The sequence below is a fragment of the Dermacentor variabilis genome, chromosome 2 (assembly GCF_050947875.1).
Source record: "Dermacentor variabilis isolate Ectoservices chromosome 2, ASM5094787v1, whole genome shotgun sequence".
NCBI lineage: Eukaryota > Metazoa > Arthropoda > Arachnida > Ixodida > Ixodidae > Dermacentor > Dermacentor variabilis.
The window spans coordinates 81,864,843-81,877,542 of record NC_134569.1 but is presented as its reverse complement, the minus strand read 5'-3'; the positions used below and the strand labels follow the sequence as shown (position 1 = coordinate 81,877,542).

Here is a 12,700-nt window from a genome sequence, read left to right as displayed (position 1 = left end):
GCAACGCGCAAAAAAGAAGCACGTAAGATAACAGAATTGGGAACGAAGACACAACGTTACTAACAACTGGATTTTTATTGCACAAGGTTACCCTATATATACCATAGTACAACAGTGTGAGAAAAGGCCACTATCGTAACATAGATTTATTTCCGGCAAAATCATCCACCATAGGCTGCTACCGCGATAGGAACATGATTTCTTCTTTTTAACAGCGAAACAGATGGGCAACTTACAGAGTTATCGTCTCTAACCATTCGGAATACCTCAATGGTCTCCCCAGTCATTTGATCTGGGTTTCTAGATATCACTTGTGATTTGTCAAACAAGCGTTTACAGTCACAACGCGAGCAGTGTGCGGCTAGATGACTAGTGCGGCTAGCTGTTCCAGCTTACACTGTAACTGTGCTGTGTGTGGCGCGCAGGCCTGAGATACTTACAATAATTGTAAGCCTATCTACAAGCCATAGAGAAACGCTAAGCTTGGCAGGCATATGCTAAAGTTTCCGTTCACCTGATTCTATTCTTTACTCGTCTTCCACAATTCACGGCCGCTTAATCTTGATTATAACGCTGGCGCAGCACCTCTCGGTATGCTGTCGAATCTGGAAAAGGAATGGCGTTGGAATAGAATTGTTACGTTATGCTATAGCCCTGGCCGCCAAGCAAGTGAGTTAAATATAAGTTTCACGCTGTGGCTGGCTAGTGTTCCCACCTCGACAACCACCATGAGTGACGTCGTAAAATGGGCGCGTTTACAATGTTCTTCGCTCAGCCCTCGCGGATTTCGAAACCAAAAAATAAATAAATTATGGGGTTTTACGTGCAAAAAACACTTTTTGATTATGAGGCACGCCGTAGTGGAGGACTGCGGAAATTTCGACCTGCGCCTAAATCTAAGTACACGGGCGTTTTCCCATTTCGCCCCCATCGAAATGCGGCTTCCGTGGCCGGGATTCGATCCCTCGACCTCAGCAGCCCAACACCATAGCCACTGAGCAACCACGGCGGGTTATTTCAAAACCAGCAGTGTAAGACAAAACAATTTTACTAGGTTAGCTTGTCCTTGCTGGCTAGCGCGTAGCTGTGAGAAATAGTGTAGTTTCCTATTGCTAGTTTCTACATCGCTGTTGGGAATGTGAAGCATTCCATGGGAGGCCGCTTTTAGTAAAGTTTTGATTGTGATGGTCCGTATGTACTCAAGGTCACCCAATACAACATAGCACTGCTGTGCATGGTCCTCGCTATGAATTCATTTACGATCATACTATGTAAAGTCGGTTACAGAGCATTCCTTGCAGTTAGGACTTGTCACCCAAGAAGGCCTTATCAGCTGCCGAGCTAGCAGAACATACCCCTCATATGTGTGACTGGCAGCGAAATTGCAGCAATGGAAATCTCAGAATCCCCATTGAGGCATGTAAATATGTCTTCGACAATATGGTGTGTCACTGCCTTGCTTGAATATTAATCGCATTAGCGTCGACATTTATCGTGAAATGGGCTCTGTCGGAATTCCCGGCATCAATATTAAAACATTTTGGGTATCTTTCAATACTGATTTATTTGCAGTTTTTTTCAGGTGTATACATTTAGCTACGCTTACCATCGTCATGGTATTTTTTTTTCTTGCACGCGCACTGAGTACTTTTTACAGAAATATTAGAAAGATAGCTGAAACAGGTACACTGCATGGCCTGCTCGCTTTGATGTCTGCCGGTGCCATCGCTGGAATTTCAATATCTGCTGCGATCAAATTACGAATAAAGAAATATTCTCACTGAATCGCGAGGACTCTAACTTACGACCATCAGATTAGCATTCCAGGCTTCTACCTCTCGGCAACTCTGCCGTTGCTACACAGCCGGGGTTAACACTCGACCCGGAGACCGTGATTGCGCCAGCAGCTGCCAAGGCTGACTAATTCCCACTCAACATCTGTGTCCTAGAAGGAGCTGGTGTCAGCACCTTCTTCATCTTTGAGCACGTGGCCTTCCCAGTTGCGAAGGTGGTTCTAAATCAAGTTTTCTTCCTCTACATGTGGCGGCGATAACTCAGCACGTCTGCTTCGTATTTGTTAGTCTTCTTCTAAGCGCTCGGTTTCTCACGTTTACTAGATGCACGTTTCATGCAAGTTTTCATGCACGGCACTGACGTCGTCTTGTTTTCTTCAAGAATAACGTGAAACCTGTTAATAGAGTAGCCCGCATATAAATTTAATACCTCTGTCACACAAGCACGCAAAAACTCTTTTACCTAAGCGGTCCTTTACCGAGTTGAAAGACCTCTAATTAAAAGGAGTTGCGCTGCAGACACACGGCGCGGGCGATCTCCTTTTATCGTTTCCTTCCGAACACGCTATGGAAAGCATGGCGCTAGATTCTGAAACAAAACCAGTTAGAATAAACCAACGTATTTCAATATAGAAATTAGAAACGTACTATAATATGCTTGTTTTAGTGAATTTAGATACAGTTTATTCGAAAAGGTTAAATTAAAGAAGATTTAATAAGGTAGCTTCAAGAGTCTTCGCAGAAGTAGCAAATTTTACATGTTCGTCTAGCAACCTTGGGCCACTGTTTACATCGGAGTCAACATGGAGGTCGAGAATATGGGGGACTGCACGGACACGAAGGAAAAAGTCGAAATAGCATGCATTTTGGCAAGGATTCTTGCTGCAGAGAGCGAAGCAGACGCCGCAAAGGCAGTCAAAGACCGTATTAAGCGGCAGTTGCTACTCAACGGGTGTACATTTTATGCCTTGGCGCTTCCCACGAGAGTCTGCAACCGATCGACGTGGGCTTTCATCCGCCACGAAAAGTGGTTCGAGGAGACTGTGCCTCACCTCGGTGGCCACAACTTCAAGCAGTCGTTTCGAGTGAACCCCTCAACGTTCCGGTTTCTCGTGGAAAGTCTGCGCCATGTGCTCGAAAAACAAGTTACCAACATGCGTGACCCGATCACTGCGGAAAAGCGTGTCGCCATTGGCCTCTACAAATTGTGCTCTTCTGCCGAAGATAGAACTGTGGCAAACCTCTTCGGCGTTGGGCGCTCATCCGTCAACGTCATTTACAGAGAGTTTTGCGCAGCTGTTGTCTCTGTGCTCGAAAGTGACTGGATCAGAATGATTACTGAAGAGGAAATGCCTAGGCACATCCAAGAGTTCGAAGCCGTGTGCGATTTCCCTCAAGCTGTCGGTGCCCTTGATGGCTGCCATTTCCCTATTTCGCCTCCAAAGAAGTACGCCACCGACTACTACAACTACAAGGGTTGGTAAGTGGCCACGATTTAACTTATTTCATGTAAGTGTTCTGTTTGGGCCCATTTTTATAGTAGTAAAAAAAAGTAACTGACTGACCCATATTTTATTGCTAAGTAAAATGTTATTCAATTTTACCAGCAGCTCTTAAGAAAACGCGTAATTTGGTTCGCAGTCTTGCAGTGTTTAGCAGCGACAATTTTAATGCGACGACGAAAAGAGTTCTCCGCAGGACTGCAACTCCTATACGATGTAGAGTACGCTAACAGCGACCGGTTGTGGCATTATGTGAAATAATGTAATCCGAGCTGCACTCACAGCTATTAATAAAAGCAAACTGTAAAATCGCATCACAGTAACTAAAGGCAGTGAACTCAGCAGTGCCATGCTGCACTAACCTTTATTCACTTTGCACTTTGTTTTTTCTTGCAGGCACAGTATTATCCTACTAGCATTGGTCGACCACAAGTATCGATTCAGATACTGCAATGTCGGTGCCCCAGGACGCTGCCACGACGCACATGTGTTTGGTGTTTCACGGCTGTCGAAGATTGTCAACAGTCCCCTTTTCAAAGCACCTGTTGCCGCAGTGGGTACCACAGCAGTCCCACCGATAATATTATGCGATCAAGCATTTCCACTAACCCCAAACCTCATGAAGCCATTTGGACACCGAACTGTCATCAGTGAAGCTGAAAGGAATTTCAACTGTCATTTATCTGGAGCAAGGAGGATAGTTGAAAACGCATTCGGAAGGCTAAAGGCCCGGTTCCGTTTCATTGCGAAAAGAATGGAGTGTTCTGTTGGCAATGCCCGTTTGGCTATACGAGCATGCTGCGTGCTCAATAACATTTGCGAGCACTTCAACGACAGTGTCCACCCACAGTGGTTAAGTGAGGTGCAGCAGTCCAATGCTACATTTCCACAGCCATCACGCAGAACAGAAGCTGAAATTGGAAATGCATCCGCCATCAGGACAGCACTTGTGGAATATTACAAGCGAAGGAACTGAACGCAAGAGTCCCAAGAATCAGCAACAATTGTGGAACACCATGTCAGTTTTTACTAAAAAACTTCAACATTGCATCTACAAGTTTCTCTTGCAACTTGAGCCCCTCTTTACGGAGATCCATTTCCATTTTGTGCGCATCAGCAAACTGCTCTCTCTGCCGTCGCTGCTCCTCAAGCATCCTTTCTTGAAAGTCGCCAGCCGGTTGCCTTCTCTTCCTGCGGGCACATTCGGAACTGCCACTTGCGAGGTTCCTGGATTCAACCTGTTGTACTGGCGACTCGGAAGGTGAACAATCTTCGGCGACGTCTTCACAAGAAGCAGAGCCGGAATCAAGCATGTCGAAGATCAGCTGCGTTTGAAGAAGGGATCCGAAATACATTGACCACATTAGTTGATGTGTGAAGCGGTAAACAATTACTTCAGGGTTTTTACTTGCAAGAGAGCTGCCTCTCCTTGCGTGTATGTATTCACGTTTTTTTATTTTAGAGTCTGCATTTTTTTTATTCTCCAAACAGCGCACTGCCAAGCTTGCAAAATGAACAGCGCGTGAGCACAAGCAGAAATGAACCACAGTATTAACAAGAGCAGTCCGCTACACTGCAGGGTTGTGCAGATTATGGGCTTGGCAGCACAGCTGATGCTACATTATGTCTTGAAATTTAGTTGACTGTAATAAAGCATATATAGTCTCCACTATGCATTTCTTACTTCTTCGACGGAGGCAGTGCTGCTTGTTGTGCTCTCGCTGCACCCAGCCTCTTCCATTAAAGATGTATCGTGAACAGGCAGGGATCCTAGAAACCTATGGACTTCGGAGAAGAATGGCCAGCTCGGCGGTGATGACCCTGTTGTCATGTGTTTCAGGCAGCTCCTGGATAAGAAAACGAAAGAACTAAAATTTTATATACTCAAAATGTAAAGATATACACAGAGCAAAACGTTTGCCGATAGATACAAACGCGACTTGATGGTACAGAAAGCCTGAGAAGCGAAGGTAACCCTTTTTACTCGAAAAAATTTAAAGTTTCTCATGTTTTCTTGTCTGAGAACAACGCTTGCGCATGGTCCGAGAAAAATGCAAACCGTAGTCACATCTGCAGAAATGAAAACATGCAGACGACTTCCTGCTTCGTATTATATGTTGCCGTGAGAAGGCGTACAATATAATGTGAAATGCGCCTGTCCATAAGTTAAGGTTCCCGTTATCTTGTGACGAACGAAATCATGCTATTGACGACCTGCGCGGGTTGTCATTCTTCGCCGCATGTGAAGGCGAATTTGCGTTTACTCAGACCGACTCGCACTGTAAAGGAATTGCAGAAACAGCCTTTAGCGCGTCGTCGACTTTCGTGTGTGCAGGGCGCAGTTCAGCCCTGCAAAATTCGACGCTAGCTGAAATGAAGGGTCTCTGCCTTAAAACCTTCGTTACTACGGCTCCGTCCGCTAGATTAGGGTTCCGTCGCTGCCTACTACGGAAACAACGTTCGATGCTGAGGTCGCGACACCACAAACGAGAGCTTGCAGCTTGCGACCACAGCCTGAAGCCGCTTCAAGGTAAATTTAGCGCTCACAGCTTACTGCTGTGCTTTGTCTTACCTGTAGGTCTGTCCCAGGTTCTCTATCTTGCTGTGCACTTGCGCCTTTGTGCGAGGTACACCCATGCTCGTCAATGCTTGTGCAATGCCATCGTAAACGCCTCCGTTGTGCTTCTGCGCACGCAGCGAGGGCAGGTTGTCTTCCCATAACTTGATTAACGCCCAGGTGTCTCTCTCCGACCACTGTACCCGCGGTTTTCTTTGGCGTGCCGGAGGCTGTTCGTCGGTACCGCTCGCCGTAGCCATGGTCGCAGAAAATGGCGCGAATTTGCATCGTCTGTTAGCGTCACGTGATATTTTCGAACTGCTTACGAGAGTGCCGTGCAAAAAGTGCAAAACTGCGCCTACTTAAGGTTCAACGAAAGACAAAACCCTTTTTTGTGATGTGTACACTTGAAATAAAAATGCACTTTTGCTTCGTTTCTTTATTGCATGATAATTACTGGTGCCCACTGCGTTGGAGGCTACGCCTTTCCAGCCGTAAAAGAGATCGGTGATCTCCGGTTTCGGAAAAGACCGCTTCTGAAAAAGAGATTAAACTTTGGCGTGTGTCTGCGGATGCAACTCCTTTGTGTGAGATGTCTTTTTCTTCAAATGCCTTTAAAGTGCTCGTGTGACAGGGGTGTAAGCAAAGCCGGATAAATCTTGCAGTAAGAAGCTAAAGAGTTGTTTTAGAAGAGCTGAAGAATCCGGATAGCTAAGAGGATAAAGTCCGAGCCTTTCGGCTTTATCATGCACCGGGAGACGCAACTTCCATGAACTAATACGACTCACAGGTTTTTAACTTCTCGAAGGAGGTAGATCGCTCGCACCTGCTACGATTTACTCCAACATACACCGCGCGAAACAGACTAAGACTTATTGCGCATAATAGTTAGCCAGCTACCGCGTCAAAGCCTTGCCTTATGGGCGTAATGGGCGAAACTTACTTTGACGCTAACTGCAGACCCTCATACGTGAAATTGGCTTATTGCTATGATTGATCTTAGTACAAAAAAAAAATATCACCGTCAATCCTCTCCTGGGAAGGTGGTTGGTCAGCGAAGCTGTAGATACGTTGCGCCTTATGTCGGCCAACTTGTCAAACACTGATCCCATGATGTGCGCCCATCATTCACATTGCTCTTGAAAGGGACATATGACACAAACACACGTTTCAATACACTTTACGAAACTTTTATTTCATTATTACTTTGAAATTGCCGCAATAGGTGCTTTGTGGTCGCTATCATTTTCATAGATGTTTTCCGTTCTTATTTGAGAAATGTCTTTCGCCAACGTTAAATCGATGCATGGCCAGTGTACCGTAATTGGTTGAAACGGATCGTCGAAATAACCTAGGCCAAACTCTTCTACGAAATGAGTGAGCCACTAGCCGCGTTTACATGAATGCGACAGTGTCGCATCGCATCGCATTTCTAGCGCATCGCATTCATGTAAACGGCGGTAATGCGCTAGAAAGGCGCATCGCATTAATGGGCCAGGCGAGGGTAGATTTAGGGGTGCGAGTCTGCTCTCGCGGAGCATGTAAATGCGGGATCGTCGCATGAGGAATTATGGGAAGGAATTAGCTGCGGGACTGCCGCGCTGGTGAAGCTGCGAGACAGCAACGCCCGAAGCAGGAGCAAAATGACGTCCCCCATGGCAACTTCGCTCGCCGCAGCGTGCTCTACGCGAACCTATTTCTCCGCAGAGGAAACCACTGCTTTGCTTGCCATCATATTTGAATTAAATATTGGTGAGCTGTTAGATCGTTGACGGTAGAGCACGTCGCGAACCTTCTTGCGCGCAGAAGTGCTTTCATGTAGGCCGACCGTATCCGACGACGTTGCTGCCGATGCTGCATGCATCAGCGTGCAAGATGACGTGAAAGTTACTCCATGCCGACAAAAGTAGCATATGGTGGAGACGGAACGCTGCATTCCCAAGCATTTTACACAAGCGCCAGGCTCTCGGTAGTCGGTACAGTCTACACTCAGCCACCCAACGTGCGCTCCGCCCACTACCAGAAACCAGTTACACCGGAAGTCGGCTGCAGTTCCCTTATACGACACCATGTGGCGCTACATTCTCGCGAGAGTTAATGCGCTACATGTAAACGGCGTCGCATCGCCTTTCCCAAATGCGCTTGGAAATGCGATGCGCCACTGTCGCATTCATGTAAACGCGGCTACTGCTTTGTTGCCGGTTTTGAGATGTCTACGTTAAAGTCTCTAACAACGACAACCGGCGAGGGACTGGCGGCAGCATGCACGCGCAACTGTGCACGCCTCATCATCCATCATGTGACCTGACGTTTTTTTTTTTTTCATTTGTGCATTTCGTAGTGAAACGACAGCTGTGCTGTATGTGCGCTCCACACCTCTTTCCTTACGGGGGTATCAGCCATTGCTCCTGGCCCTGGACTGCCGCCGGGATCCGCTCACTGGGTTTTATGTCGACGTGACGAACGCGAAAAAATCCCGGGATCCTAGCCACAGACACATCTTCAGTAAAAAAGGCTCAGTTGCAGGAGCTTTTTAGCCGGCATAGGCCCACCTTGACGATATCCGAACGCACCACATCTAATTATGAGAGTGGGAGGAAAGGTGCATGTGCCGTGTGGTACAGCAGCGCCGACGAACGCTGGTCAAGTTAGTCTTATGGTGAGAATGGTTTCTGGATAAATTTACAACTATATTTATTTGTTGAAAATTTATAAATTAGCCACCATTCTCTCTTGCTCTGCCCTTCAAGTTAACAACTGCTTCAGAGTAATCAAGCACACTTTTTAGAGCATATTCAAGCACACCGGGCACGCAGCTGAGCTCTGCATCTAAACTTACCATCCATACTGGTACACGGAGGTTTCTTGCACCAACGGGTGAAAACTACAAAGTGCACAAGTAATATGGTTAGCAGCATGGACAGAGGCGTTATGTGCAAATGCTTAGTTGGGGCAGCATTGTTAACTTTAGTAGCTTCATTGTCATATTTTATTATTATATTTATCATTATTTATTCCTTTTTTTCTTTTTTGCTGTAGAAAGCACATTGAGTAGCCAAGGTACTCTCTATGTCAATCTCTCGACAGCCACCCATGTATAAAAAAAGGAATAAAATATAAAATAAAAAAGACACATCAGGTCTTTCTGGTTTCAAAAAGAAAAAGAAATTCTGGTAGAGTAAAGATTACCAACTGTAGAACCTTACCCCTTACCACGCAAACAAAATTTTCATTCTGTCATTGATGAACGGGATTTCGCAATTTTCTTATAACGACGGATTTTGCGTTTTCGTTGTGCAACTGCTTTTTTTGCCTTCAAGGAATCTCACCAAGACACACTGTTGGCGTCCTTTGCACGAAGAGTCGCGTATTTATTGTGGCGTTGCGAAAGCCACAATAAATAATAGGTCGGGAAATTTCATCTGGCTGGCGGATGGATCTGGCGTACAACAGCGGGCGAAACGTTGCAGTGCATTTCGTACAACTGCGAAGACGGTTAGAAATATTTCGGCGAGGGACGCAAAGCAATATGTCTCCTATGTTAAATGAGCAAAATAGGGAAAAAGAAGATAAAATGTTGGAAGCTAGAAAGTACCCGTTTCCCAAATGGTAGCAGAACTTTAAAAGGCCTGCTCGCTGGGCCGCCTACTTTTTCCCAGCATGACCATCATTGCTCTTAGAACGTAAAATGTGTTCGTATCTCTATCGTATGTTTGTACGATACGCCATCTTTATCTGAGAAGCGAACTATAACTATAGAACGTGTTTCGCTCGGCCATCGCTCATATACTTTTCCAAAATGCTGCCAAGAGAACCAACCACGCGATACATGTGCTTAGCTCTTGCGTTTCGTTTGTCTAGTTCTCTACATCGTTGCCCGATTTTGCCGTTCTCGCTCCTATAAAGCCGCGGTGAATCGCATAAACTAAAGATGGAAACGTTCCACACTGAGAGGTGGCCACTCAATAAGACCCCGCACAGCAGAAGAAGGTATAACCACTTTCAAAATTTACAGTATGCAAATGTTTTCTTTTTAAGAATTACTCGTGAGGGCTCCTAAGACTTAATAAAGGATATTTATAAACTTAATGCGACGAATGCAGCTGCACAAATTTATTTCAACCGGCCACTCCAGATTCCTTTATTACCTGAGTTCTTAGGGCTAACACTCCCAGGGATAAGTGTTGTGAATGTACGCACAAATACAAGACAGTGGACACAGCGATGGCTGGCAGGCTTAGCCTAATTGGTAGAACATCGCACGTGCTATGCGTATATCGTTGGTTCGGCTTCCTCAGGCAGCAAGTTGCCTTTCCTTCCACTTTTATTTGCTTTCTTGTTTATGAAGAACATTAAACCTATATTTAAACCTCACTCACACGTTACTACAGATTTCAAAAATGAATAATTAATTATTCAGTATGTTTGCTTTGGCTTCATTCTGTTGGCTTCTTTGGATTTACACAAAATTGAACTTCTTAGTTCCGCTAGGTCTTTTCGCCCATATCGACGAACCACAATTAAGCTTCCAATGACCCTGCGTCAATCGGCTTAGTGTCCTATCTTCTCCTTTCCTCAACGTTTCTCTCTCGGTCATTTTTCCTGGGGCCGAAATTTTAGCCTCGCAAGAGAAAGACACTCCAACTGTCACCTCTCTCTCTATTTTCGCAACTGCATTTCTTTTCTTCAAACGAACTATATCGGCATCTGAAATATTATACGCTAAGCCATACTTGGGGTGTCAATGTCTACGTTGTTATTTTACTGTATGTTACATGTTTTATTCTATAAAATATATTGTGGTTCGAAACTTATAGGGAAAATAAAGTAATCAAATCGCTGATTGCCGAAGTTAAGACACACGCAATAAAAATGAACAATGCAGGAAGCCACTTATACGTAATAGTTCTGAAACAGGTTCAGATTTCTTTTTAGCATTTATATCGTTTCAATGTTTTGCCGCGTCGTATCCGTTGCAATAAAAGCAGTGCGAATAAATAAATCTCCTGGGACATGGGGCTTCGCAATAACTGCCGTTGTAATCACCCACGGGCCAGGCCGTCACTGGCGGCTTCACTTTAGAAAAGACAGGTAAAAGATAAATTTGAAGTAGCGTATAGGAGTTTTCATGATAAATGGCTTCCTGTCACAGTGTCCGTGAAGCGCAAAATTGGATGTTGCATTGAAATAAACCCCCGTTGAAAGACACCGCTCTATATCGCGAACTCTAAGGTACCAGGTCTGGGCTGTGCACACCCATACTTTGCCTTTTTTTTCTCTCTCTCTCTCGTGATGATGTCCAGTGAGCCTCGTAAATTATCTTGCGCCCGTTTCCTGCGATTCTCCAATTGTCGAGCGCGCGTGGCATTTTGCGCTGAAAATAACACTCGATTTGCTCCGTTCGCCGGCAGTGGGCACTGTTGGTCCTCGTCTTCTGTATCGCCCAGCCAATGAGTCGCGACAATGCTTCATCTGATTGATCGTCTTTGAACGGCTACATGTACAGCCGAGATACTCTCGCCTGCTCTCGCTTTGTCAGGGGAATTACTGCATTTCCCGTGCTGCTTTATCTCTTTCTTTTTTTTCTTGTTATTCATTCTTTCATTTTTTATTTCTTTCTTTTCTCCCGAGGCCTTTTGTGTCGTGTTCTGAATCTGTGGGGTGTTTCCGTAAAATTACAGACACATGTTAGTTTCCGCGTGCCAGACTCTTTCTTTCGACTTCAAAGCATTGGCTTTCATGGACAATGCCATCATAATGGCAAGCCGGTCATCACAGGAACCTCCGATGTAGGAACAAGGCTGTCCTGTTATGCTTCCTTGTCCTCTGAAGTACACGCCATCTCGCACAGCTCCTGTTGTTTAGACCCCTGTTGTTTACAAGCATGCCACTTGCATGAATAAATTCTAAAGCTTATCGCTATTGCATGTGAATTGTATTTGCATTCACCGAGAGTAGATTTATGTAATTTTAAGCATTACTATCTTGTGGAATGTATCAAGATTTTGCTTACGCTTCCGGCTCAAGGAAGACGTGAAACACCATTACGAAATGAAAACGAAATGCGACACGTAAGATATATTCATGCCGATAAAAAAGCTGTATAACTTAGTTAATATTTCAATAACTGAAAGCCATATGCGTCACTCCTTATCTTTTTGCAGGTGGGGGATGTTGATCCCTGGAGGCCTCGGGCTGGGGTGGCCCTGGCACCTCCGAACTTCCCGGCACAAGTGTCTGCGGTGATCAGTTGTCATTTCTTGTGACCATGTTTCGGTGCTAAAGGCATTAGGTACAATAGACTCTTAAGTGAATTTACGCCCTTTTGCCACACAATAATTGTCATCTCTCTTGGATATATATATATATATATATATATATATATATACATATATATACAGGGTTTCTTTTTTTCAGTTGCAACAAATTTTGGAAAGATTGCCTATGGCAGATGCACAATTCCAACCCTTGATCTAAATTACTCGATTATGCGGCCATTACTTCTACAAGAAATCAAAAGGTTAAATTGATTAATTATCATATTTAGCATGCTTAACATTTTAATTAATTACTGTACCAATCATATTTCAATCAACGAGTTATAGTCGCTGAGTTCGCAGGGCGTATCCACTTGGAAGGAATTCTATGGGCGGCACCAGTTGCGAGATAATTAATTTCTGTGTCCGACGAAATGCAATGGCGCTCCAGTTATCTTTTTGAAAGACTGCTGTTTTATGGATTGAAGCACAAAAGTAACTGGAACACCAATGCTGTTCGACGAACACTTTGGAAATTAATATCTCAGAAGTGATGCTGCCCATATAATTCCTTCCAAGTGGATACGCCTT

General features: G+C 44.8%; 1 protein-coding gene and 1 long non-coding RNA gene across 2 annotated transcripts in view; one reads left to right on the top strand and one right to left on the bottom strand.

Annotated features, from left to right (window-relative positions):
• The window catches only part of LOC142570892 (uncharacterized), a 67,737-nt gene extending 55,609 nt beyond the window's left edge, over window positions 1-12,128 (top strand). The window contains exon 3 of the long non-coding RNA XR_012825709.1: window positions 12,017-12,128. This is a non-coding gene — a long non-coding RNA (uncharacterized LOC142570892). The remainder of the gene's footprint in view (window positions 1-12,016) is intronic.
• LOC142572163 (uncharacterized) lies at window positions 4,300-6,465 on the bottom strand. Its single transcript, XM_075681085.1, has 3 exons — window positions 5,868-6,465; window positions 4,980-5,142; window positions 4,300-4,620 (listed from the first exon to the last, which is right to left on the bottom strand). Exons 1-3 carry the CDS (start codon window positions 6,110-6,112, stop codon window positions 4,315-4,317), a joined length of 714 nt encoding a protein of 237 aa, XP_075537200.1. The 5' UTR covers window positions 6,113-6,465; the 3' UTR covers window positions 4,300-4,314.
• Window positions 12,129-12,700: the final 572 nt, after the last annotated feature.

Excerpts from the sequence above, each read along its gene's own strand:
- LOC142572163 (XM_075681085.1), bottom strand. The coding sequence starts at position 6,112 with ATGGCTACGGCGAGCGGTACCGACGAACAGCCTCCGGCACGCCAAAGA. Across the intron at positions 5,143-5,867 it reads AACCTGGGACAGACCTACAG|GAGCTGCCTGAAACACATGA; the intron begins GTAAGACAAAGC and ends TTTCTTATCCAG. Across the intron at positions 4,621-4,979 it reads GCACTGCCTCCGTCGAAGAA|CTGATCTTCGACATGCTTGA; the intron begins GTAAGAAATGCA and ends CTTCAAACGCAG.